The following is a 26,037-nucleotide window of genomic DNA, read 5'->3' as shown; positions in this document are numbered from 1 at the left end:
GCAGATAAATGTGACTGAGCATCATCAGTGTTCCATTTTGATAATAAGATGATGAAGTTAAAGTTGTGCCGCAGAAGAGTCTGATACTATAAACACAGTTTGTGCATGGATGGAGGATGACGTCACTCATCTCTCACATTTAATCAGAACAACGTTCTGTTTGAAGTCTGTGTGAATGAAGCAGGTTAACATGTTAATGGACAGCTGGCGGCCACATTTCGTAGACTGAAATGTTCTGGAGAATGGCTGACAATGGAAATGTCCCCATGGCAATCACTGATGAAGGACTCCAGATGTGGCGTAAAGCTCCAGAGAGAAATGCTCCTAAGAGAACCATATTTCCATCAGAGTAGTTTCCGAGATGAAGAGCATCATTTAATACTTAAAATATTAAAAGTTTAAAAACGGTTGAACAGAACAAAAAATAAGGAATAAACAAAAAAGGAAATCAAAAGCAGTAAGTAAAAGTGCGACAGGCTGTATTGACACAGTGTCACCTCACGAGGGCGCTGCTGACCCACTATACTGATCAGGAACAACAATCAGTTCAGATCATAGCTTTTATTGACATGACAGTTGACATGTGTTGCCAAAGCAAAATTACTATCTTAACAAAAACCGAAAGAGGACAGAAGTAAAAACAATAAAAAAAAAACAACAAAAAAAAACCAACATGAATATTGGTTCACATGTTGAAATCGATGACGATCAGAGAGGCCTGTGTGACTCATTTCACTGATCATCATCAGTGTTTGATCACGTCAGTCAGTCTGATGGATCAATATTTGAACAGCTTTCCGTATCACAAGTTAATCATCTCTGGTCAAACATCCATCTATGATTTATAACTATCTGTCAATCTGTCAATTGAATAACATCAACCAGTAAACGTGTCGTCACAGGTTGACAAAGAACCAGTCACGCCCCTTCACGAGCTCATCAGAGCTGCTTCAACCTGGACGGACAACTCCCGGAAGTGTGGTGACATTTCCTTCAAAATGAAATCGCGATACTCGTTGTGGGGCTGGGATTAAATTATGCGGGAAATATAAGCACAACGTGTTATTTCAATATGAAGTGGTGATTTTTATCCAGTCCCACATACAAGATAACTCGTTTGTGACACATGTATTGATATGTTGTTAAATTTTGTCCCATGCTGAATTAAATCAGCACTCAGTCAGTTTCAAACATATTTCTTTGCTGCTTAATTAGTTGCAGCGGTTCAGTTTTCAGCTGGAAATCTTAATGTCATATTTACAGTCACCAGTTGTAGAGGGTCTGACTCACAACAAACAGACAAATGATGATCATACACATGTTGTAACCAGGTGGAACTGTCCTGTTGGGGCTGGTGGTCTGGCCGGGGCCCTGATGAGGTGTGCAGAGAGTGATTGGCTGGTAAGAGACATGAAAACATCTGGCCTCAATACAGTTTGACTAATCAATTGTTTTTTGTTTTTTTTAACCTTTACCTTTTTAAATTATTCAACGTGAATACATGCTGACTTTATGGATACTGTTATCTGAATGGACTTGATTGATTTTATTAATAGTTTTGAGTTTATGAATCAACAATTTATTGGGTTTCTCTCCACATTTCCTGTTCCGATAAAGTCGACTTCACGCTACAGCTTTTATTCTGAAATCCAAAGCGGAAGTGTGCTAGCTGATTTCGTCACCTTGATATTTGGAGCCGAGCCTCTAACGGAAAGTTAGCAGACTCTGATGAGAGTTAACGTTGACGTGAGCGGATGGGAAGCTAACGGAGCTAACGGCTATGTGACGCGACGAGGCTGAAACTGTAAACCGCCTCTTGTTTGATCCTTACGCTAGTTTCTGGGACTTTTGGCTTGACTTTGCCCGAATCTCGGTGTCGAAAACTTCGAGAGTTTGCAGTGGGGTTTCGTGAAAATGGAGCCCAACAGCAGCAGCAGCTAACGGTGAATTCTCGGGAACAAATAGTCCAAAGTTCCTCTCTGTCGGAGCTGTCCTCGGGGCTTCCGCATTAGCCAGCCAGCCAGCTTGATAACATTGTCCCCACGGGTAAAGCAGTCAGTCGGTCAGGATGGCCGGAGACTCGTCCGTTAACTTTAACTTCCTTCACCGGACCTGTAAGCTGGTGGTGTTGCTCTGCTTCCTCCACATCTCCGTCACTGTCGTCTTCTACGTCCGCTCACTCGACATCCGGTTCGCTTTTGTCCAGAACCAGCAGACCCAGCACAACGTGACCCAGCCGAACCCGGTCAGGCACACTGAGGTCACCAACATAACCGAACCGAAGGAGGAAGCCGCCAAAGTCCAGCAGCAGGAGGGGACACAGTCGAAGGGGAGGAAGCCAGAGGAGCCGACGAAGAGGCGGGAGAAGTGCCCGGAAACATCTCCTCTGCTCGGTAAGACTCCGCCTGATGTCCCACTGTGATGTCCCAGAGCTGGTCCCGAGGACATGTCTGTGCTTAGCTGTACGACAGACAGGTGAAGAGACAGAGAGAGAGAGAGAGAGAGAGAGACAGACACACGGGTGAGCAGACAGGCACACAGATGTGTGCACATGGACAGACAAACAGACAGACTGACAGACAGACAAGCGGACAGACAGGTAGGTGACGAGACAGATAGACAGACAGACAGACAGACAGACAGGTGGGGGGACTCAGAGTGATCCCGACTGTCGGGCTGCAGGCTAACGTTAGCTGGGTTAATGTGTTAGCTAGCTAACGTCAGCAGGCTCCGCAGCACCGTCTGCGTTGACTAGAACTGGAGCGAACATATCAGTCAGTAACATGTATACAGTTAAAGAAAGTGTCATCAAGGTGTGTGTTTGTGAGTGCGTGCGTGGTGTTGACACATCATATGCATATAGTCTTGTTTGTTTTCTAACTGGTTTTACTGAGTGACTGAGTCCAACACTTCAGCTGCTGCTGTTCATCTGAACAGTCATTGATCTGTGATCATGTATTATCAATGATTGTTCCGTGTAGCTCTCTTTTATGACACACAGACACAATGTGAGCTGACAATTGTTCATTTAAAGTCCCGCTGTAGCTTTCAAAGTCTCAGCTCACACAACAGATCTCGGTCTGATCCGATCTGAACTGTCAGGTCTCATGTGGTCTCTGTGGTTCCGTGATCTGAGCTGACCTTTGGGCAGGAAGTGATGAAACTCTCAGTTTGATCCGTTTGGTGATCGCTGATGTTTGTTATCAGTTTGATGGAGTCCATGTTTCCTCAGCTGTGACACACACACACACACACACACACACACACACACACACACACACACAGCATTTCGGTATTCAGAGGATGTAACATGTGACTCTGTTAAATTAATGTAAAAATGTGTGCAGCTGTGACGGAGGTGAAGCTGAGCTGTCCCACTGTGATGACCCTGAACGCACCACACATAAACACATGAACAGGTTTATGGTCCTGAAGGCACCAAACATGTGGCATGAAACATGTCCAGATGACTTAAGAACAGTTCTGTCTGGATGGAAAAGTACCAGCTGGAATAAGCCCCTGTAACCATGGTGACTGTGTGTTAATGAGCTGTTGGACTGAAACCAGCCTCTTAAAACACCAACACATTGTGATTACACACTGAACAGTCTGCTGCAGTTTGACTTCAGATCACTAAAGTTTTATTTCTCAGTAAACACCAGCAGTCCTGTTCAGTTTCACCTGCACTCACTAGTTATCACTGTAGACATCTGTGATCATCCACATCCACCATCACCACCCACATGGAAACACTTTTGTGTGTAAACACACATGTTTTGCATTGTTTCGGCCGATTGTCCACATGGATCCTGTAAATGCAGTGCCTGTAATCGCACTTTTTTTGCCGCCTTGCAGTCAAGCGACATTCAATCCATCTTTGGCCAAACTCCAACGTTTTAAGCGGCGGTGTTTTCGATTTTGAACACTGTGTTAGTGTGTGCGCACCAGGGTTATTAAAGTTGACTAAAATTAAATTCTAGATAAAAACTATACTTAAACTACTTAAATCACTTGTTGAACTAAGTAAAACTAAACTGAAATAAAAAAAGTAAATAAAGATAAAAACTAATGAAAATTTTAAAACTATATAACCCTGACACACACTCACTCCATTCTTAATTGTTTGAGCTGCTCTGCAAATGGCAATAAATGCATTTGCACTTCATTCATAAAGTGTCTGCTTGTCATATGCATTCATGAAGTGTCTGCTGAGCAACAGGCACTTCACTTCTGGATGTTTCTTGTTAGTCGGCGCCTCAAATCCACATCAGGTCCAGGATATATTGTCAGTAAATATGAGTCAAATACACATTGTACTTATTCTGTGATAGCACCAAATACTAAACCACAATAGGTGAGCTGGTGATAAGAGTTCTTCTCCAGCAGCTTGGCACATGTTTCATCCTGTCTACAGTCAGAGGAATCCAGTCCAGTCTCTCTCCTATGGTGAGTTTGATTTGCCGTGTGCTCTGCCCCCAGTGGGTCCTCTGCGGGTTGAGTTTAACAACCCAGTGAATCTGGAGCAGATCAAGAAGGACAACCCCAACGTGGAGCTGGGTGGACGCTTCAGACCCAAAGACTGCAAGGCGCTGCAGAAGGTCGCCATCATCATCCCGTTCCGCAAACGAGATGAACACCTCAAGTACTGGCTGCACTACCTGCATCCCATCCTGCAGAGACAACAGCTTGACTACGGAGTCTACATCGTGAACCAGGTATGCTATGACCTCACTGTGATGTCAGCAGATGACTCACTGAGGTGTGCAGTTTGACTTTGTGTAGTTGTAGACAATGTTCATGTGAATGAGTCAGAGTTGAACTAGGTCATCAGAATCAGTGACCCTATTCACACTGCCATTTGGATGTGGTGATCCTGCGCCAATTCTCCGCCTCTGCCCCTGTGAATGTCTCAGAGGCAGTGAGGGGTGAAATTTCGCTCCGGCACCGATCCACCTCTGGAGGTAATATCAGAGGTGCAGTATTGGAGAACTGAACCAGTGTGAATGGATAAGCCGGCTGCATGTATGGGAGGGTGTGTTGATCAGACAGTCTGATAACAGCCACAGGTCCTTCACTCAACTTGATAAAGAGAAATGTCCCACAAAGCAACGTTACAGGACCAAACAACAATAATGTAGTAACTGTAACTGTCATAGGCAACTTATATAAGGAAAGAAATACTGCAGATATAAGTGGAGAAGCGTCTGAAACTGAAAAACAGATTAAAATAAAAACTAATGAAATTCAAAAACTGTAATAACCCTGACACACTCACTCACTCCGTTCTTAATTGTTCTCTGTTTTTCCCTCGTTTTCGTACTCCGTGTAGGTCTTAAATTTTGTTCAAAGTGGCCTTAAAAAGGTCTTAAAAAGTCTTAAATTTGACTTGTTCAAACCTCCAGAGACCCTGATACATATAAGCATGATATTGTACAAAATTAACATGGAATTATTGGGGGTGGGAATTGATACGTTTTTATCAATATCGATGCCATTGTCGATTCTGCATATCAATCCAGTGCCTAATCATTTCTTACATCGATTCCTGAATAATTCATTGAGTGGTAAAAAAGGAGTTCTACACAGTGTTCTGCACCTAAAGCAACCATTTTATTTTCCCCCAAAATTATGTTTGCACAAGATTGTGAACATGAACATATACAAATTAAACATACAACAGAAAACTGTGCATGCTGTTGCAGTTGCAAGGTGACAGTGTGCCAATGCAGGATATTTAATGTCAACATTACCGTCGTCAACATAGGTCCCAGTGGAGCTTGTTTGACCAGCAGCAACGTTAGCACTCGTACGCAGGTGGTCAAACACATGACATTCTTGGTACTTAATTCCATGCTGGGAAGACAAATGTTTTAGCATGTTGCTGGTATTTGCACCCTTACATGATATTACAGCAATAATCATCATCATCATCATCATCATCATCATACATTTAATTTATATAGCGCCTTTCAGGGTACCCAGGGACACTTAACAAAGTGGAATAAACAATACAAAGAATAAATGGAGCGCCTCTCAATCTGCACGGAGGGAATAGCACCATCCATATAAACAAACTTGGACCTGGAGGTCCCGTGCACACAGTGGGGATGAAGCAGGAAACCAAGCGATCCAATCCCAGTGATGGAGCCCTTGGGTGAAGTGACAGCAGAGGTCCAGAAGCGCCTGCGCTGAACACCTGAAAAACGCTGCCACCAAGGCAGAGCAGCGCCCATCCAACATCGCTGCGAGCTGGGGAAGACCATAGCAGCAGAAGAGAGCAACAAAGGAGCCAGGCAGTGAATAATCCTGAGGCTGTAGTGGAGGGAGGACCAGTGGAGCAATGATGGACAGCCCACAGAGTATTAAGTATGTCAGTTTGAAAGTTAGCATTGCTAGGCTAACAGATAATAGCGACGCTAATAGGTGATCGGCGAAGAAAGGTGAGTCCACAGAGTCAGCTGTTCAGGTGTGCAGCCTTCAAAGTTAGGAGCACTGCCCCAGAGCTTGTAGGGACAACTTGGCTTTCTTTCTCCAACAGAAAAAAGGAGTTTTGCTACAAATTGAGAAGCGGCGATATTTACCCCACTGTCCTCTCACACCCTGATTGATTGCACTGATTACACATGGCAGAATTCTCATCTTGTTTGGTGAAATGCAGCCAGGCTTTAGATCGCTCCTTCCTCTCCATGATGCTGCCTGGCGGTTGAAGGTCTGAGTTGTCACAGATAGTGTGATGCAAATGTACCACGAAGCTAAACCTCGTGCAGGCAGGGTAATGAGAGAATCGTTAAGAAGAATCAATAACGGTGGAGGCGTACGATTCTGATGGAATTGGTCAGTTGGAACCGGTTCTGAATCGGAACCGGTTCTCAATTCCCACCCCTAGTAATTATAAACAGTGTGGCAGTGAATTTTTATTTACAAATACAAATTATTAATATGGGTATTAAAAAATTGACCAGATAGTGCAAACCAGAAGCATTGTCAAATTTTTAATACGCATTTTAAATATTTGTATTTGTATTTTATCTGAGTTTCATATAGTAGTATTGCATAGTGCAGACTGCGGTCTGATGGGGGCAGTGCTGGTTGAAAAGGCTGACAGCAGCAACACAGAGACACATTGACTGGATATGATTTCACACTGTCACCTGACCTGCTGTCATCACACACCCGTCTTGATGACAGGTCATAAACATGAAGACCGTCTGTTAGTGTATATTATCATATATCTGTGTGTGTGTGTGTGTGTGTGAGAGTCAGTTAACAGATGAAACCTCACAGATTCTCTAACATCAGCTTTTCTTCTGTGTTTGTGACTCTGACTCACAGTTGTTCTTCTTCTCTCTCTTGTTTGTGTGTCCTTCTTCCTCCTCCTCCTCCTCATTTTCTTCCTCCTGTAGTTTCCTCCTCATACTGCCTCCCTCACTCACACTGCCTCCCCCTTCCCTCTGCATGTCAGGCATTTCTGACCAATGGCTGTGGTTGCTGGAGACGTTGAGACCCGCCCCCTGCATGGTCTCGGCCAATAGCAGCTAGCATTTCAGATGGCTGCACTGGTAATATGGGCTTCTTTCTTCTTCTTCTATTCTTTTTTCTGTCTTTCCATTTCTTTGTGTCGCCAACAGAAAATGAAGCGATTATAGTTTGAAACGCGTTAAACTGAATGTTGAGTGGATCTTTACTCACCTGTCTCCATCCTCAGTCACTGACAAATTTGTCTGACACACAAAATTATTAAATCATTTTTTAAATCAGGAAATGATGACATGTATTATACATGGTTTGGTTGGACAGTCTGACTTGTTTTAGAGTCTGGTACAGATACTTGACTGTTAAAGAAGTCAGATATCAGATATTACAAATACTAGTGATACAGACGTGACTGAGGCTGCAGGACAGTATAGTTTAACAGTAAACTGTCAAACATGACGTCAGTGCACTGAAACTTCACCAATGATTTAATGATAAATTACCCCGGTCAGCCTTTGTCTGCATTCTTGTCTCTGAAAAAGTTCTTGTATCAGGCAACATATTCATTGATATTAAAGCAAACTATTGACGTGGATGTGACGTGACGTGGACACTGTGGACGTATTATGATTGTGAGCATCTGCTCCGTCCTCAGCAGAGTGTTGAACAGACTCCCTGTCAGCCCTGCAGGTGGGAAACAATACTACACACCTGAGAGCTCAGGCAGGTGTTGGTTGTCAAGCAACCTTTGGCGTGTTTACTGCTCTGTACAGCAGTCAGACACCTGAGGAGGAGTTATTGTCAGTCAGGAGGCTGGAGGACTCGCCTTTGCATTATTGTCTAACATAACGTCAGTGCACTGAAATGTCACTGAGGATTTGATAACTATAAATCACCCCAGTCACCTTTTGTCTGCATTCTTATCTCTGGAAAAAGTTCTTATATCAGGCAACATATGCACTGATATAGGGATGTAACGGTTACCGGTGTCACAGTAAACCATGGTAAAATTCCCGACGGTGGAGGTTACCATTTAAGTTTTAATTACCATGGTAACCGCTGCGGTCAATAACCATGTTGTGGGAAAACTTGCAAGATACTTCTTAAGTCTCCTTATGCATGTGCAGTGCACAACGTGCGCTTGTTATGTAGTGAAGAAAACATGGCGGAGGGAGGACTGATAGTAGTGGCCCTCAAGGCATTTATCTGCCTTCAAAGAGAACCATATCTTAAGTCTGGCTGCATTCTGGTTATTATAAGAATGCTCAGGGACAGCTGGTCGAGGATGGCAGCCCTATCTGCAGGAGCTGCGAGAGGAAAGTTGTTGCGAGCGGCAGCAACACATCTTACCCTCAACTGTTCAGCGAATGCAAGGTAAGCTAACCTTAAGCACGGATGCATGATGTATTTTTTTGAGTTGAAGTTGATCTGCGATTTGGCATGTTATCTGAACCGCTTATTAATTGTAGATTTCACTTTTTAAAGTCGACTTAATAATTCCCCAAATATTGATGCAGAGCTTCACTGAGGAGGATTTGAGACAAACACGTACTGGGTGGACTGAGTTAGTGAACGCAAACTTACTGAGAAGTCTGACATTCATCTCAGCTCTGTTCACCGGAGCAGCGTTTACCCGTGGCTCAGCAGACATTTGACCAATTAGATTGACAGTCCATTGACAACAGACGAGCAGGCAGAGAGACAGACAGCCAATATATATATGAGTAATATCAGAAATATGTAATAATTGTGGATTATTTGTAGAATAGACTATATATAAAGAATGATATAAAATGGTGAATATAAAAAATGTCTATGAATGAATAGATAGAGATAAGAGCCAAAATATGGTAATTATAATTAATTTAACAATAATTAGGGTTCTAAACTCAAAGGGGTAGAACCCTTCTAAAATTGTGCTTATTATTATTATTGTTATTGTTATTGTTATTGTTATCATCATCATGATCATCATTAGGGTTCTAACCCCGAAGGGGTTTATTATTATTATTGTTGTTGTTATTATTATTCCGCTTGGATGATTGGAAATGATGTGCATCAACTTTCATTGAAAGCAATTGAGCCCAGACAGCCAGATGGTGGCACTGGAATTGAGGCTTGAAAGTGCGTTTTTGGGAAGGCCATGCCCCTCACACCCTAAGTCTGATTGACTTGAAATTTGAGTCCAGCTCCATGTGCTCGACAAAAAAGCCTCTTGGACCATGAAGCTCTTACTACCTACATTTTTTGCTAATTAGCAATTAGCTGAAAAACAGTAAAATGAATAGAACTTTTGAAAGATCGACTCTATCAACACCAAATTTGGTATATGGCTTCGGGGGATGATAAGACATATTTCTGTTATAAATTAGCCAGATTGGTCAAAAAACATGGCCACCACGTACCAATGTATTTTCGTAATGGGCGGGACTTAGAAATGATTGGCCATAATTCCCACACCCTTTGCCCTATCATAACAAAACTTGGTGGGTAGGTTCACAACTGTACTAGGAATCTGCTTACGAAAGCATGTTGAGCTCAACCTATAGGGGGCGCTATAAATGCTACACATGAGTATCTCAAAGACCATTGGATGGAATTTCGCCAAATTTGGTATGCACGCTCTAGGGACGAGTATTGACTAATATCTTGAGTGTCTTGTTGATAGGTGAAAGTGGTCGTGGCCTATTCGTCATTAACCATTATTGTTTGCGTTTTATTAATTTATGGTGAGCTGGAAGGACCCAGAGACACAAAACTTGGTAGGTTGAGCGTAATTGATGTCCAAATGCTTTTCCAAAAATTTTATCCCAATCCGTGAGATGGGGGCACTATAACATAGGGTGTTAACTTTGAAAGGCTCTCCCCGCCAAGCCATAAGTGCTATTGCCTTTAAATTTTTAATAGATGTTCTCCTGATAGTCCTCTACAAAAAAGCCTCATTTACCATGAAAGGCGCTATTACAGATTTATTTTGCTGATTTGCATAACGTTAAAAACAGAAAAATGAATCGAACTTTTGAAAGATTAACTCTCTCAACATCAAATTTGCTGTACAGCTTTGGGGGATGAAAAGACAAAATTCTACTATAAATGAGCCAGATTGGTCAAAAAACATGGCCGCCACAGACCAATGTGTTTTCGCAATGGCCGTGGTTTAGAAATGATTGGCCATAACTCCCACACCCTTTGACCAATCATCACAAAACCTGGTGGGTAGGTTCAAAACAGGACTGGTAATCTACCTACCAAAGCATGTTCAGCTCAACCTATAGGAGGCGCTATAAATTCCATCAGCATGTAGTTGAAAACACAATTTTCAGAAATCTGGGGCTTATCATGGCTATGTGTTGCACAGAGCCTTGAGGAACATGATGGCCAATGTCATCGAGTGCAGGGGATGAGGATCAGGGAGGCCGGATTGGGGCGAAAGGGTTAGAACCTGTGGATTGCCGCTTGTGGCTATATTTATTATTATTATTATTATTATTATTATTATTATTATTATTATTATTATTATTATTTGTGTGCCGCTTGAGCTCTAATTCCTGTGAGTTGGAATGGGCCAGAAACTTGACCCAATGATTGGAAATGATGTGCATCAACTTTTATTAAAATATGAGCCCAGTCAGCCATATGGTGGCGCTGTAATTAAGGCTTGAAAATGCATTTTTGGGAAGGCCATGCCCCTCACACCATAAGTCTAATTGACTTGAAATTTGATACACAAGTCCAGCTCTATGTGCTCTACAAAAAAGCCTCTTGGACCATGAAGCTCCGCCTACTTAGATTTTTTGCTAATTAGCATAATGTGAAAAACAGTAAAATGAATAGAACTTTTGACAACTTTCTACTATAAATGAGCCAGATTGGTCCGTGGCGGCCATGTTTCTTGATCAATGTATTTTTGCAATGGGCAGGACTTAGAAATGATTGGCCATGATTCCCACACCCTTTGCCCTATCATCACAAAACTTGGTGGGTATCATGGAGCTTATCATGGGTATGTGTTGCACAGATCTTTGAGGAACACGGCGGCCGATGTCATCAACTGCAGGGGATCAGGGTCAGGGTGGCCGGTTTGGGGCGAAAGAGGTTAGTGTGTTGTGTTGATAGAGTCAATCTTTCAAAAGTTCCATTCATTTTACAGTTTTTCACATCTCTCTATAAAAGCAACGAGTGAGTGTGTGTTCCTCAAATATCTCTCCAGATCAGGATCAGACTGACCTAAGAGTTTCAACATGGCTGCTGTTTGGTTCAAGGACTACAACAACTACTACTACAATGATACCGTTAATAACTTATTTCATAAATGCTTTACAAATTTCCGCAAGCATTGTCCATGGGAGCCACCACAGTCACGTGTGCACCAGAGCCAATCACTGCACACCATAGCCACGTGCGCACCAGAGCCAATCACTGCAGAGCTCACTTCCATGACATACTTTAAGAAACGAGCAGATTTATACCTGCAGCAGCGCGAGCTGGACCAGGATTTTTGCCGGCAGTTCGGTCCCATCCTGTGCATCTAAACTGACTGTTGTGGATTAATGAGACTAAACGAGTACGGACCGAGTCTGTTCCGGTCTGAGGAGATCCAGAGACACACGGACAACAAAGTCGAATCGGTATCTGGATGTTCGTGTGTAGCTAGCTGCTAGCTGCTAGCCCACCCACACAGTCCAAGTCCTGAGTTGACAGACGCACCGGCAGGTCCAAAACCGGACTTAGGGTCCACCATGTTTTTTTGCGAACATTGCCATCACGTTTGCTTTGTGACTGGTGCAGGAAGAAATGGTAAAAACGGGCTTTTGTCACGAAAGTGTCCAAGCAGCAAGTTTGGTTGTTGAGGAATAGGAAGTTATGGGAGGGACGTAGGCGGATGAATGACAGACAACGACGCCTGGTGTAGAAACAGCCAGCGATATTGAGAGTTGAGAGATTTGTGATATTTAGCCTGTTTGGAGTGTGTAGTTAGTGTGTTATATAGTGTGTTTAGTGTGTAGTGGAGTCATTTTTTTTGTTTAATGAGTCAAAACAATGAGGAGACTGCTGAATGTGGAGCAGGTAGTGCACCTCTTCATTCAGCTGGAAGGAGCTCAGGCAGACCTGAGTATCGCCTGCATTTAAATGTAATTACATATAACTTTGTACATTTTTAAAATGTATGCACATATTTAGCAAACAACAATTTATATTTGCATTACAAGTAATTAAAAATGGTTTGTTTAAACATATTTGTGGTGTTCACAGTAAAAAAAAAAGTAACTTTTCTACTTGGATTTTATGTTTTTTTTGTGATTTTAGGCCCATTGTGTTAATACAGTAAGTCAAAATAAAAAGAATAACTGTACACTCACATGTGAGGTTGTGCTGAAAATAATGACACAATGTTTGTGTGTAGCTAGCTGCTAGCCCACCCCCATGGCCCACCTCCTGAGTAGATGGACGCGCCGGCACATCTAAAACCAGACTTATGGTAGATAATGTCCACCACGCTTTTTCGCGAACATTGCCGTCACATTTGCTTTGTGTCTGGTGCAGGAAGAAATGGTAAAAATTGGTGTTTGTCACCAAAGTTTTCATAAGCAGCAAGTTTGGTTGTTGAGGAACAGGGGAAGTTGTGTGAGGAACGCCGGCAGTGATACAGACAGTGACAGAGATGGCGAGTTTTGAGAGTTGAGAGATTTGTGACATATAGCGTGTTTGGAATGTGTAGTTAGTATGTTATATAGTGTTCGGTGTAGTTGGTTTAGTGTGTAGTGGAGTCGTTTTTTTGTGTTGTGAGTCAAAACAAGGAGGAGACTACTGAATGTGGAACAGGCAGGAATGAGCTGAGGAGCCCTGAGCCTGAGGCATTGCCTACATTTAAATGTAAATAGTTACATATAACTAAAAAAAAAAAATGACAGAGAGGGTCTGCTGGCCAATCGAGTGCTGCTGTCAAGTACATCTCATTCTACTGTATTTAAGGTTTATTTTGCACAGTTTTGATGCACTCTTTTAACTTATTTAATGTTGATTTTTGCAGTGTTTTATTAAGGTTTTGGATTTGGACTATTTTAATATATGATGAACATTTTATATATAAATCTTGGTGAAATTATTCAGTTTATCAGGGTATCAGTGTTTTTCCAACATTCTGAAGACATTTTAAAAATACGTTGGTATACCAATAACCATGATAATTTTGGTCACTGTTCCCGCGGTGTGAAATTTTCATACCTTTACATCCCTACACTGATATTAAAGCAAACTGGGTGGACGCGACACGACGCAATGTGACATGGACACTGTGGACATGTTGTGATTGTGAGCATCTGTTCTGTCCTCAGAAGAATGTTGAACAGACTCCCTGTCAGCTTTGCAGGTGGGAAACAACACTTCACACCTGAGAGCTCAGGCAGGTGTTGGTTGTCAAGCAACCTGTGGCGTGTTTACTGCTCTGTGCAACAGTCAGACACCTGAGGAGGAGTTGTTGTCAGTGAGGAGGCTGGAGGACTCGCCTGTGCTTCAGCTCTGACAGAAAACATCTTCTTAAGCAGTGACCTGATAGTGTGTGTGTGTCACACAGTGAAAGGTGGTACTAAGGTGAACTCATTCTGTCACCCTCCAAACAAAGGCAGGTCAGATCGACACTGAATACACAGCCTGAGCCATGAGGCATTCAGGTAGTCGCCCCATTCACACTAACGTTTGCATGTTACATTCTCTGCATCCTCCTCTGTGTGAAAGTTTCTGATGCGACGAGGGGTGAGATTTCGCTCCAGCGCTGATCCGCCTCTTGAGGTGGTATCAGGGTTGATTACTGGCGAACCGAACCAGTGTGAACAGATAAACTGGCAGCACGGAGTGGCAGCGTGTCAGTCTGACAGTCTGATAACTGCACAGGTCCGTCACTCAACTTAATAAAAAGAAGTTTCCCACAAAGTAACGTTACATGACCAAACAAAAGTAATGTAGTAACTGTAAGTGTCTTTGGCAACTTATATGAGGAACGAAAAAATACCACAGTTGTACGTGGAGAAGGTGGAGATGCTTCCCTCTGGGTGAATGACCATCGGCGGAGAATTGGCGAACCACCACTCCTGAGATAATGTGGCGATGCTGTGTAAAAAGGGCTAGTGTTTAAACTAGTGCTATAACGATACACCAAACTCACGATTCGGTTTGTATCACGATTTTTGAGCCATGGTTCGATACAAACCTCTCTTTTTTTTTTTTTTTTTAAATATATTATTTAAGTAACATTTCAAGAACTTATGTATATGATACTCGTCTGATAGTATCAGAAGCCCAGTATTGGCAAACTGAAGGTCCCTCACTCAACTAAACAAAGAGAAATATCCCACAAAGCAATGTTACAGAACCAAACTAAGGTAACTTAATAACTGTAACTGTCTTTGGCAACAAGGAAAAAAATACTGCAGCTGCACATGGAGAACCGTCTGTCCTCCCACCTGTCCTACCGACTCCTTGTCACATTTCTGCCCTCCTGACTGAGACTTAAGTGAACTTTCCTCTTGAAAACAGCCTCTGTCCTTGCGAGTGAGAGAGTCAGACAGCGACCTCTTAACTGATGACGATAATGTAATTTAAAGCGAAAAACGTAACTTTGTCACTTTCCAGGAAGTTTGGTGGGTCAGGATCTCAATCTCAACACATTAAAACGGCACCCATGTGCTTATAAACTATCCGTGGGTTTAGATTGACAGGGGTCAGAGTGGGCAAAAGTAGGCTCACCTGAACCTTGTTTACATGCCACCTATCACACAAACATGCAGCCCTACACATTTCACAAAGCGAAGTTTAAACAACAGACTGAAACTACAACAATCAGACTGTACAGGACTCAGTCTAAAAAGAATAGACTGTAAAATGTCAAAAAATAAATAAAATTAAAGCTGCAAGCAGCGTTGAACGGGCCCTCGCAGTCCACGCAACTCGGGGCATGCTGCCATCAGGGCTTCTACACACAACCCCTTGCAATGAGTAGCTGTTCCTCTATATTTTGGTGGCCTGCTCCCGCAAATATTGAACAATGAACGCTGATGTCAGAAAAAGTGCATGTACTGCTGCATGATTCCCCGGACAAAGACTGAGTTGATGGTCCTCTTTTATTGAGCTGGCTGAAGAAAATGTCCACAAGGCATAATGCGATGAAACAGTTTAAGGAAGAAGCAGTAGCCGCACAAACCCTCAAGCTTCCCGCAGAGTGGTAGGCTCAAACACATTGTTCACAGCACAGAGATGGAAGTTCCATCTTACTGTGCTTGCTCTTGGGAGTCTGTGTGCCACCACTCTATCAATCACACTGGTTCTCTTGGGAGAGAATCCAGCCAGATCAGAGAAGAACTGATTAAGTGATGGGGTGTGTTGCATGATGAAAAAAAAGTAAAAAGCTAAAAAGTAAGAGGGCTGAAAGAGCTTTAAAAGGTGAACAGTTTTGAAAAAAATATCATGGTTATCACCAAAATATTTATATATTGAGTCACAGGAGACACTGCAGAAATCTGTGATGTGTAAGTCCTACATCTGAAATAGGACCATCAGCTGAGAGCCAACAAGATGTCCTACATTTCTGTGTATATAGTGTCTATGTGAAGTAAAAGATGTGGGATCCAAATCAAGCTGAAGAGAATTTTTTCTCCATTTCTTCCAGCTGCTCTACACTCTAGCGATGATGTCACGCCCTCTAGCTCACGCAATGCACACCCATTATAAAATCAGAAGAAGGCCTAAAAATCATTAAAACTAAAACAGTGATGATTTGGAAACCGTATAAGATTTTTAAAAACTGAAAACATGCCCAACAGTTCAAGGTCTTCTGGAAGGTGGAATGGTATCTGTAGCTCAAAGCATGAAGCACAACAAGAGGTTGAAAGGTGATGACTTTTGAAGAGGATTTTAAGATTTTCCCATTTACTTTCCATTCAAACTAGTTAGACCAAATCGTCACCTATTGGCAGATTTGCACCAAATTTTACACAAAGCCTCATCAGTCCATGGAACACAATTATGAACATTTACGTGATAATCAGACAGTATTTTGTTAAGATGTACACGATGCTTTCAACACAATATGCAGGAATTTGTTGTTTTAAATTTCAGGCGTTTTATGGAATTCTTTTGATAATTTTTGTCAGGATGGTCCATAGATGCTTCACGCAAAGTTTAGTGCAAATTGGTCAAATTGCCTAGGAGGAGTTCGAAAATGTAGGTTTTGCATTTCTCGCGATTTTTCGAATGGAAAGTTAACATGAAAGTGGGCGTGGCCTACACCAAATAATTCAGCTGAATTGAGGGAACATGTAGATATAAGGTTTAACAATGTGTGACACATTATGTGTGACTTATGGGCCAAAAACTCTTTCACGTGGAAAATAGTAATAATTTTAAACTGGCACCAGAGTGCCACCTAGTGGCCGATTGATAAGTCCTTTGTCAGATATCCTCAAGAGGGCAGTGGCAATGATTATACTAAGTTTCGTGTCAATCCGCCCAACCGATGTGGAGATATAAACTATTTGACTTTAAAGAGCGCCACCTCGTGGTCATCACCTAAACTTTTGGACACATCCTCAGGAACTCATGTCAAAGTATTATGTGAAGTTTCATGTAATTTGGACACACCACTGTGGAGATATCCAACACTTCCTGTTTGGAAGGAAACCTGCAAGAACTTGTTATTTAATAACTTGAGTATTGTTTGGCCTATCAAAATTTTTTTAATAACTTTTTGTCAGGAGGGTCCACAGATGCTGTGTGCCAAGTTTCGTGCAAATCGGTGAAATTGCCTGGGACGAGTTCGAAAAAGTAGGTTTTTGACATTTTGCGACGTAGCAAAAAAAAACGGTAGGCGGAAATGGGCGTGGCCTATACCACGAGACTCAGCGCGGTGCACTGAACGCGTGGATATAAGGTTTTTGAATGTGCGATAAAGTATATGGGAGTTATTTGCCAAAATGCACTTTCTTTAATAACAGTGCCAACTAGTGGTGGAAATTCAGGACGACAATAGATTATAAAATTTTTCGCCAGGTGTGACTTATATTCTAATTTTGGTGAGTTTTGGGGTATGTCCAGGCAGTGAAAAATGCAATCATTTCGGCTGAAGAAAAAATAAATAAATAAATAAATAAATAAAGAATCCTTTCAAAAACAATAGGGTCCTTGCACGTTCCCTGCTCGGGCCCTAATTAAGTTAAAACGTAGGTCTTTAAATGATGTAGAACACACAGAGCTAGCAGGTCTAACATCAGGTCCACAGTCTGGACAGCTAAAATGAAAGCTGAAAAGAGCGAGGTCACTAAAGCTTCTAAAGATGAAGCTGGTGCAGTGTCTGAACAGTGTCTTATGGTCCATTTCCTTGTTTTACTTGAGACTCTGATCTAACTGTAGTTTTATTAAAGACTTGTAGACATAGGATTGAGTGTTCGTGGATCTGTCTGATGGTGGATATATTCCCAGTTGATTAAAGGATGTTTGAATGATTTTGTTAAAATGGAAATTGAGTTTTAAAGTGGTTATTAAACAACACACTGCAACCTGAACTCTACTTTGAGACCTGACATCACGCCCTTCCTGTTTACCCCATGGGACATTTGAATTCAGAGACACGAAGCAATGGAATCGCACATATCATGAAACAATTCCCTTGGTATTATTGTGCATTCATGTTCAATGGCTGCTCTCAATTCAGCGATTGTTGCAGGTCTCATAGCGTAGACTTTGTCTTTTAGGTATCCCCATTAAAAAAAAAAGCTATCACAGCAGCCTTGGAAGTAATCGCGAGGTGCCCAATTTCATCCAGTTTAGGAAGAAGACTCCTAGCATTGACGTTAATGAAATGCATCCCTTTTTGACTCAAATGTCCAAGCGGATCACAGTCTCTCTCATCCACACCGTCCTCATCATAAGTTCTACCTTGGAAGGAGTCATCCACGACATCAGCGCTGCATATTTCCTGCACACAACACCTGTTACAGACTGTTACAGATGGATGGACGCTCATCACCCTCAGCCGGAGGGGTCGCTTTTTTCACGAGAAGTCTGCGGCAGCCCACAAACACCCGCTATAAATCAGCTAACATTGAAAATGACTATAGTCGTGCTGAGCTAGCAGTTCCACTGTCTGGGGAGAACCCTGTATAGTGTAGTAACCCACGACTTTCACACCTTGCATGTTTGTTCTTATCGTCACACAGCAAGACACCGGTTGTGTGTGTGTACGTGAGTATCTTGGCAGTTTTTTTTTTTTTTTTTAAGGTAACAGTTGTTTTGCTAATGTTAGCCGCTGAGGCTAACTAGCCAGCCACAGAAAAAAAATAAAACTGTTCTTGAGATCCATGATTTATCAGTCTGCTGCAGTTGTAGATGACCCTGGACCAGAGAGTCGCCCCGTTTATTCTTTAGATTTTTTAGGGTCTGTGAAGGATGTCTGTGTACCATTGTGTGTGACCAGGAGTCCTGCGGGGTAAAGTAGGCCATACCTGACGCCGAGCTTGTTGCGCAATAGCTCCCTGGCACGGTTGAATAGAACCCTTCGCTTAGCCACAGCTGGAGGATAGTCGGGGAATATTTGAATAATCTTGCCCCTAAGGTAAAGTTGCTTCGGCATGCTGGCTTTCCATAGAATGTCCTTAAGCACGTGATAATAGTGTAGCCTCAGGATGAAGGGCCTGGGGGGCTCTCGAGGGTCGGGGCTTCTCCGGAGGGTCCGATGCACTCGGTCAGTAAGTGGCTTCTCATCCAATGATAGCACATCTTTGAGCAGGTCAGCTGTGAAGTTGAGCGGCCTGGATCCTTCTAGCCCCTTGTGAACTCTGATGACTCTAATGTTGTGCCTCCTAGATCTGCCTTCTAAATCCTCACATTTTTCAGTCAGTTTCCCCACTTAAGAGTTCAGTCGTGTTACCTGGCGTTGGAGAGCAGTAACATCATTGGAGTGGAGTAAGGCTGATATTACCAGCTCTTTAATATTCTTCTCGTGCGAGGCCGTGGCTCCTTCAAGTCCTGTAATGGATGTCTGAATTTCCTTTTTAGTTGTAGCCAGCTCCGTGTAACACCCAGTTTCCACTGGATACGTGTTAGTTGCGTTATGTCTCTGCCACACCAGCGGAGGTTTCACTTCAGTTTATATGTTCATTTCCACCAGGTCCGGTGCGCTCCGTATCTGCTCCGTCCCAGCTCCAGCAGTCCAGAACCCTCCGGCACAAATACGCTGGACTTCCATTTCTGGCGGATGCTGGAGCATGACACAGCAATTCAGCTTAAGTTAGCATGGAGCAGACAGGAAGTCAAGTGCCGAAATAACAAACAACATCCTGTTACTTTTCAAAATCAAACACTCCGTGTTGACACCAGAACACAAATCTCAAAAAAGAGACAAACACAAGCTCTTCTGCTAATCCTTCGATCGAGAACACTTTGTGTTGTTGTTTTTAAAAACAGACCTATAACTGCGGTCGTGATCATGTGATTATCGCGGGAACTCCTCAGCTTCGCAACGCCAGCTGTCTACCGTACTGCGCTGTGGTGGATTCAAAACACCACTGGTGGGGATTGCTGGATGGCGGACAGTGGAGCTAAACCAGATCGGAGCCATAATGCAGCGGACCCGTATCCAGTGGAAATTCAGGGTTAGTCCTACATCGGAAATAAGACCATCGGCCGAAAGGCAACAAGATTTCCTACATTTCTACGTATATATTGTCTATGTAAAATAAAAGATGTGGGATCCAAATCAAGCTCCAAACCAGTTTTTCTAGCTGCTCTCCACTCTAGCGATGATGTCACGTACTCTAGCTCACGCAATACACACCCATTATAAAATCAGAAGACGAGCTGAAAATCCTTAAAACTAAAACTGTGATGCTTTCAAAACCGTAAAAGATTTTAAACCTGAAAATGCATACATGCCCAATAGTTCAAGGTCTTGTGACTCTTTAAAAGTTGGAATGGTGTCTCTATTTCAAAGTATGAGGGACAAGGAGAGGTTGAAAGTGGATGAGTTTTGAAGAGGATTTGAGGATTTTCCCATTTAATTCCATTCACAGTAATTAGACTGTGATTAGAATGCCACCTATCGGCTGATTTGCACCAGAATTGACACAAACCCTCATCGGGAAATGGCGACATTTAGCGAATTTATGAAAAAAAAATTAGGCGTAAATGGGGATGGCTTATACCACAAGATACAGCATGGATGTAAGGTTTTTGAATGTGCGACAAAGTATATGTGAGTTATAAGCCAAAATGCTTTCCTGGGAGGAGTTCGAAAAAGTAGGTTTGCGACATTTACTGAAACTTCAAGAAACAGAACGGTAGGCGGAAATGGCCGTGGCCTATGCCACGAGATTCAGCACTATTCACTGAACGCGATGCGATTAAGGTTTATAATTATAATAATTCAAAAAATAATAGGGACCTGACAGGTTGAGACCTTCTCGGGCCCTAATAAAAACAAGAAACATACCTGCCTCACAGCATCAGACCCACTGATGACCTCAGCGGACAACTTATCTAACTTTTAAACATGTTTAACATGTCAGGTGTGTGCTACCTGTGCGTGTGTTCCTCAGGACGGAGACGAGATCTTTAACCGAGCCAAGCTGCTGAACGTGGGCTACACAGAGGCACTGAAGGAGTATGACTACGAGTGCTTTGTCTTCAGCGATGTCGACCTCATCCCCATGGATGACCGCAACATCTACAAGTGTTTCAGTCAGCCACGTCACCTGTCAGTGTCCATGGACAAGTTCGGCTTCAGGTGAGACTACACAGACACACCTGTCCTGATCTAGACCTCAGTCATTGATCATTATACGTGATCGACAACTCAATAAGACTAACTGTACAAGGACAAGATTGTCACAGGTGATCAATTACAGAAACATTAGCCCTTTTTAGATAGAAAAGACGGCACATTTGCTCCAAGGGTAAGGGCGGCAATGTTCCGGCCTGTCTTTCTAAAACTGAGGCGTAATATTCCTCCTTTTCCAAAAGCCGCCTCTGGGGTAGGCGCAAACATGTGACGTGACATGAAGCTCGAAGTTGGCCTGTGAACAGTGACGTAATTGGCCTTCAAATGTGGCCTCCAAAGGATGCAGACCCTGAATTGAGACACAGAAAATGGTGACACTTCAGTTCAGGGTGTCTTCAAGTTCACTTCCTGTCATGAGGGGACAGAACAGTGTGTTTTCAGAAAGCACTGACAGTGACACCACGGAGGAAGAGATTTCCCCTGAAACAGTGCCATCTGTCAGGCTCTGCACTTCCTGTTTCCTGTACACACACACACACACACACACACACACGGTCATGTGTAAGTTTAAAGAATCTGAATTGTGTCTCTTGTCTTCCTGTTGTTGAAATGTGCAGGTCAAGTGACGCATGTGTTTCAGAAACCTCACATGCCTTCATTTAAACAGACCAGTGTGAGAATGATGACAGGAAATATTAGCTCCATGCTTTCACAATAAAAGCCCTGTTAATCAATGAATGATGGCGTCTTTCTAGCAGTGAATCAAACCAGCTATGAAACTATGTGAACATGCCTTTCAACACCTCACCTGTCCTGTGTGCATGTGTGCGTGTGTGTGTGCATGCAGGTTACCATACAATCAGTACTTTGGAGGCGTATCCTCGATGAGTAAAGAACAATTTCTGAAGATCAATGGTTTTCCCAACAACTACTGGGGCTGGGGAGGAGAAGACGACGACATCTACAACAGGTCCTCACACACGGACATACACACACACACACACACACAGTCAGGGTCATGTGACAGTTTAAAGCATCTGAATTGTGTCTCTTGTCTTCCTGTTGTTAAAATGTGAGAAACTAACTTGAGGTCAGGTGACACGTGTTTCAGAAACCTCACAGGCCTCCATTTAAACAGACCAGTATGAGAATGATGACAGGAAATATTAGCTCTGTGTTAGCTACATGTTAGCTCTGTGTTAGTTCCATGTTAGCTACATGTTAGGGTTCATCTCTCTGATTCAGCATTCAGTGATTCAAACACACAGATTCCTGATGCATCATGCTCAGTTTTCACTGCACACGGCTGCCTCCTCATCTCTTAACACACTTGATCAGGTAAATCTGTACCTTTTCATTCAGAAAGTCCTCCAGTACTCAGGTGTTCACAGCAGCGGTGTCTGTGTGACCTTCCTTAGTATATTAACATCATAGAAACAAACAAGTCCTCTGTGTGTGATAGGACACACAATGAATGTGCCACATATCACACACTTCTCTGAGCTGGACAGTGAAGTCAACCGAGACTCCTGATTGGCTGCAGATGTTAACTTCATGTGAAAATGGCAGGGTCAGTTAATGTTGTGAGTCAGAAGTTACACACTGCGTATTTTCACAGTGCTCTGTGTGTTTCTGATCACTCATTCTGATCTTTGCCTCACTGACACATCTAACACGAGTAACGTTAGCATGATGACGGCCCACACTAGAGTGCTGTCATCCTAAAACTCAGAAATCTGCATGTTAGTACTTCTTTTCCCCTCGTCACTAAGTCGGAGCGTGTTTTCAGGCTTAACATATTTACATGTTTTGTTCTCCAACATTAAATCCACCATTAATGTCCCACAGTTCAATAAGCTCTGCATGTGTTAAAAAACAGTTAGCGGTTGCTAACAAGTGTCTAAATGACGTGCGTGTCATTAAATGTCCTTGCAGCGAACACGTTAACCTAACCCCAGTTAGCCACAGAAACATGTCCTCACTACAACTCTGTTAAAAGCAAGAGAGCAACAACTTTATTATCCAGCCAAGGACGGCCAATCTACATCAGCTGCAATCTCTCTCTCTCACACACACACACACACACACACCCTCCATCTTAAACACATTTGGTTGACTTCATGAGGAACAAATGAATCAGCTCAGAGGCTCTGTCCTTCATACAAACGCAACAGTACCACGCCAACATTGATTGATCAGTGTGTCACAAAGGTGTGGACGTGGAAGATGCTGCATTGATGCAGAGATGGATCATAATGAGAGTCTGCATGTTGATTGTTTGGCCTCAGTTGGACAATAAAGTTTGAACTGTAGGCAGACATGAGGCTAACGTTACTGATGTCGGAGGGATGTCTGTATATTTTAAACGGACATCTTGGGGCACATGTCAGATTTTATGAACTTGCTGAGACGCACAAACTGAACAAGACTTCTGCCGCACAACAATCACTAATCATGTCGGCCATTTTCACCTGAAGCTAACATCTGCAGCCACAAATCAGCCAGGATCTGAAGAGGTGATGTCAACCAGCTGTTAGGTGGGCAGCAGAATCAACAGATGGTTTATCTCAAAGTTGCCTTGTGAAAACTATATTGTTGTAGATTACAACAAACGTGTCAGACGCTGCAGGTGGATCAGTGTTTGTTCACGTATTGAAAAGATGCAGCTTGTATTTTGTAGACTTTTGTCGTCTGATTATTTCTAAATAAATGGGGCCTTTAAAAGAAGAACAGTCGCTGTGTCCAGAAATGTAGATCACTGACACCATCCAGAACCGTTCTGCATTGAATCATTGACACATGGATCTGAATGAATTCGTGAGGCCAGTGGAGGTTCACAACTCTAGTGGAGTCATTGATCAGTGAGTCATTGATTGTGAGTCTTTGATCAGTGATTTTTGATGACATGTTTCTATTTGTGGCCTTTGACCTCAGTCCTGTTATCTGTCTTCAGGCTGGTGTCTAAAGGGATGTCCATCTCTAGACCAACGGGTGAGATGGGGAAATGTCGGATGATTCGACACGACAGAGACAAACAGAACGAGCCCAACCCTCAGAGGTCAGCACGTCACCAACACTGTTTATTGATTATTAATCTACTAATTATAGATTAACAGAATTTGTACAGACTGAGGATCCTCAAGTCTTTTTCGTATGATGCAACAGGCTCTGAGTTACAGTCAGTCAAATGATCAGATGCCACCATAAAACACTGCTCTTTAGTTTGTGACCCTGCTGGTCCAGACTTCGACTTAACTGAGCCAACTGACTGAGCTGAGCAAACAGCTGATTGATGATCTGATTGATGTTTGTTTCGTCTCAGGTTCGACCGGATTGCCCACACCAGAGAGACAATGCACAAAGATGGGATTAACTCTCTGACCTATCAGGTGGTGAAGCTGGAGAAGTTAGACCTGTTCACGAAGATCACAGTAGACGTCGGGAAACCCTGATGACGCCAGCTGACAGGAAGTGATGCAGTGAAACCAAACGTGCCTTTGACGCTTGAATCTGACGGTTTGGGTTGGCTTGGCCGGCTCAGACATGCTGGACTCAAACAGCTGTTAAGCTGTTTCTCTTCTTCTTGTTTTTGCACAAACAGACAGACTTGATGTTTGTGTGTTTTCTCTCTGGACTCGACTTTGATTGGACGCTGACTGTAACCAATCATCTGCCTCCATCTGTCAGTCAGACGCTGCTGCTGCGACACATCCTGCACGACACAATGTTCTGAAAGTCAGTCGGAGACCATTGGCATTGCTGGGTCTCATGATGCGGGCTTTACTGGTGGGGGGTTTTATGGGTAATAAACAGGGCGGGGCTAGATCTGTTTTGATCCAAATCCTGGTTCTGCTCAATTTTCCACTTTCTATTGATCTGGTTCTTAATGGATCTGAACTCTTGGTCCAGTCAGATGACCAAACAGGATGATCAATTATGATTATCTTATCTGTGCAGCAGGTTCTAACAATCTATCAACAGGTTTATTGACCACTGGTCACTCTGTGGAACCAGATTCACTGTAGATTCACTGTAGAACCTGTGTGTGTGTGTGTGTGTGTGTGTGTGTGTGTGTGTGTGTGTGTGTGTGTGTGTGTGTGCGCGCAAAGTTCATTTTAATCAAATGATGTATTTAAAAACTGATCAGCATTCAACCAAAACAAAATCAGAAATCAATGGAATGTATAGTTAAGTGTCCTTATCAGATGATCAGAAATGCTGGAACCAAAGAATTTATTTAACCTGAGCATCTGTTTATTGATCCAAAATATCAATCCTGCATTACTCAATCGTGTGTGTGTGTGTGTGTGTGTGTGTGTGTGTTCTGATGCTGTTTTCTGTCTTGAACGTTAAATTAGTTGTTGACAGTCTGTTTCTTGAATGAAACACCATTGATGTGCCTTAATGAGTCCAGTGTAAATGTTTAACTGCTGGAAGAACCACTCTGTAAATGTGATGACGATAAACAGAAGTGCAGAGCTTATTTCCGGTCTGTGTGTCTGATGCTTCAGTGTGTACAGGTGAGCTCACCTGTCCTGCTGATCATGAGTTCAAACTATAGCAGTTGTCTCATCCTTTTAACTGCTGCAGCACTGAGACTCTCTAACATCACAAACCCCAGCAGCTTCAGATCATTCCAGACAAGTGTGGAACACAAAATATGCATTTAATTTAGACACCTGTTAGCAACAGCTAACTGTTTCTAAACACACTTTACATTTTCTCAGGTTTCAGTTTCTAAAATGACAGATTTAGGTTTTCCTCCCTAAATTCATCCCAAGACTGACCCAGTTGGCTCC

At 42.8% G+C, this 26,037-nt stretch overlaps 1 protein-coding gene across 1 annotated transcript; it reads left to right on the top strand.

Moving 5' to 3' along the window:
* Positions 1-638: 638 nt before the first annotated feature.
* Positions 639-25,721, top strand: b4galt1l (DP-Gal:betaGlcNAc beta 1,4- galactosyltransferase, polypeptide 1, like). Its single transcript, XM_037076628.1, has 6 exons — positions 639-2,393; positions 4,480-4,715; positions 21,057-21,244; positions 22,086-22,208; positions 24,192-24,296; positions 24,561-25,721. The coding sequence occupies exons 1-6, from the start codon at positions 2,069-2,071 to the stop codon at positions 24,688-24,690; spliced, it is 1,107 nt and encodes a 368-aa protein (XP_036932523.1). The 5' UTR covers positions 639-2,068; the 3' UTR covers positions 24,691-25,721.
* The last annotated feature ends 316 nt before the right edge of the window (positions 25,722-26,037 follow it).

Source organism: Acanthopagrus latus, chromosome 18 (assembly GCF_904848185.1).
Source record: "Acanthopagrus latus isolate v.2019 chromosome 18, fAcaLat1.1, whole genome shotgun sequence".
Taxonomy (NCBI): Eukaryota; Metazoa; Chordata; class Actinopteri; order Spariformes; family Sparidae; genus Acanthopagrus; species Acanthopagrus latus.
Note: the sequence above shows the minus strand (reverse complement) of the source record. Positions and strands in the feature narration are given on the sequence as shown.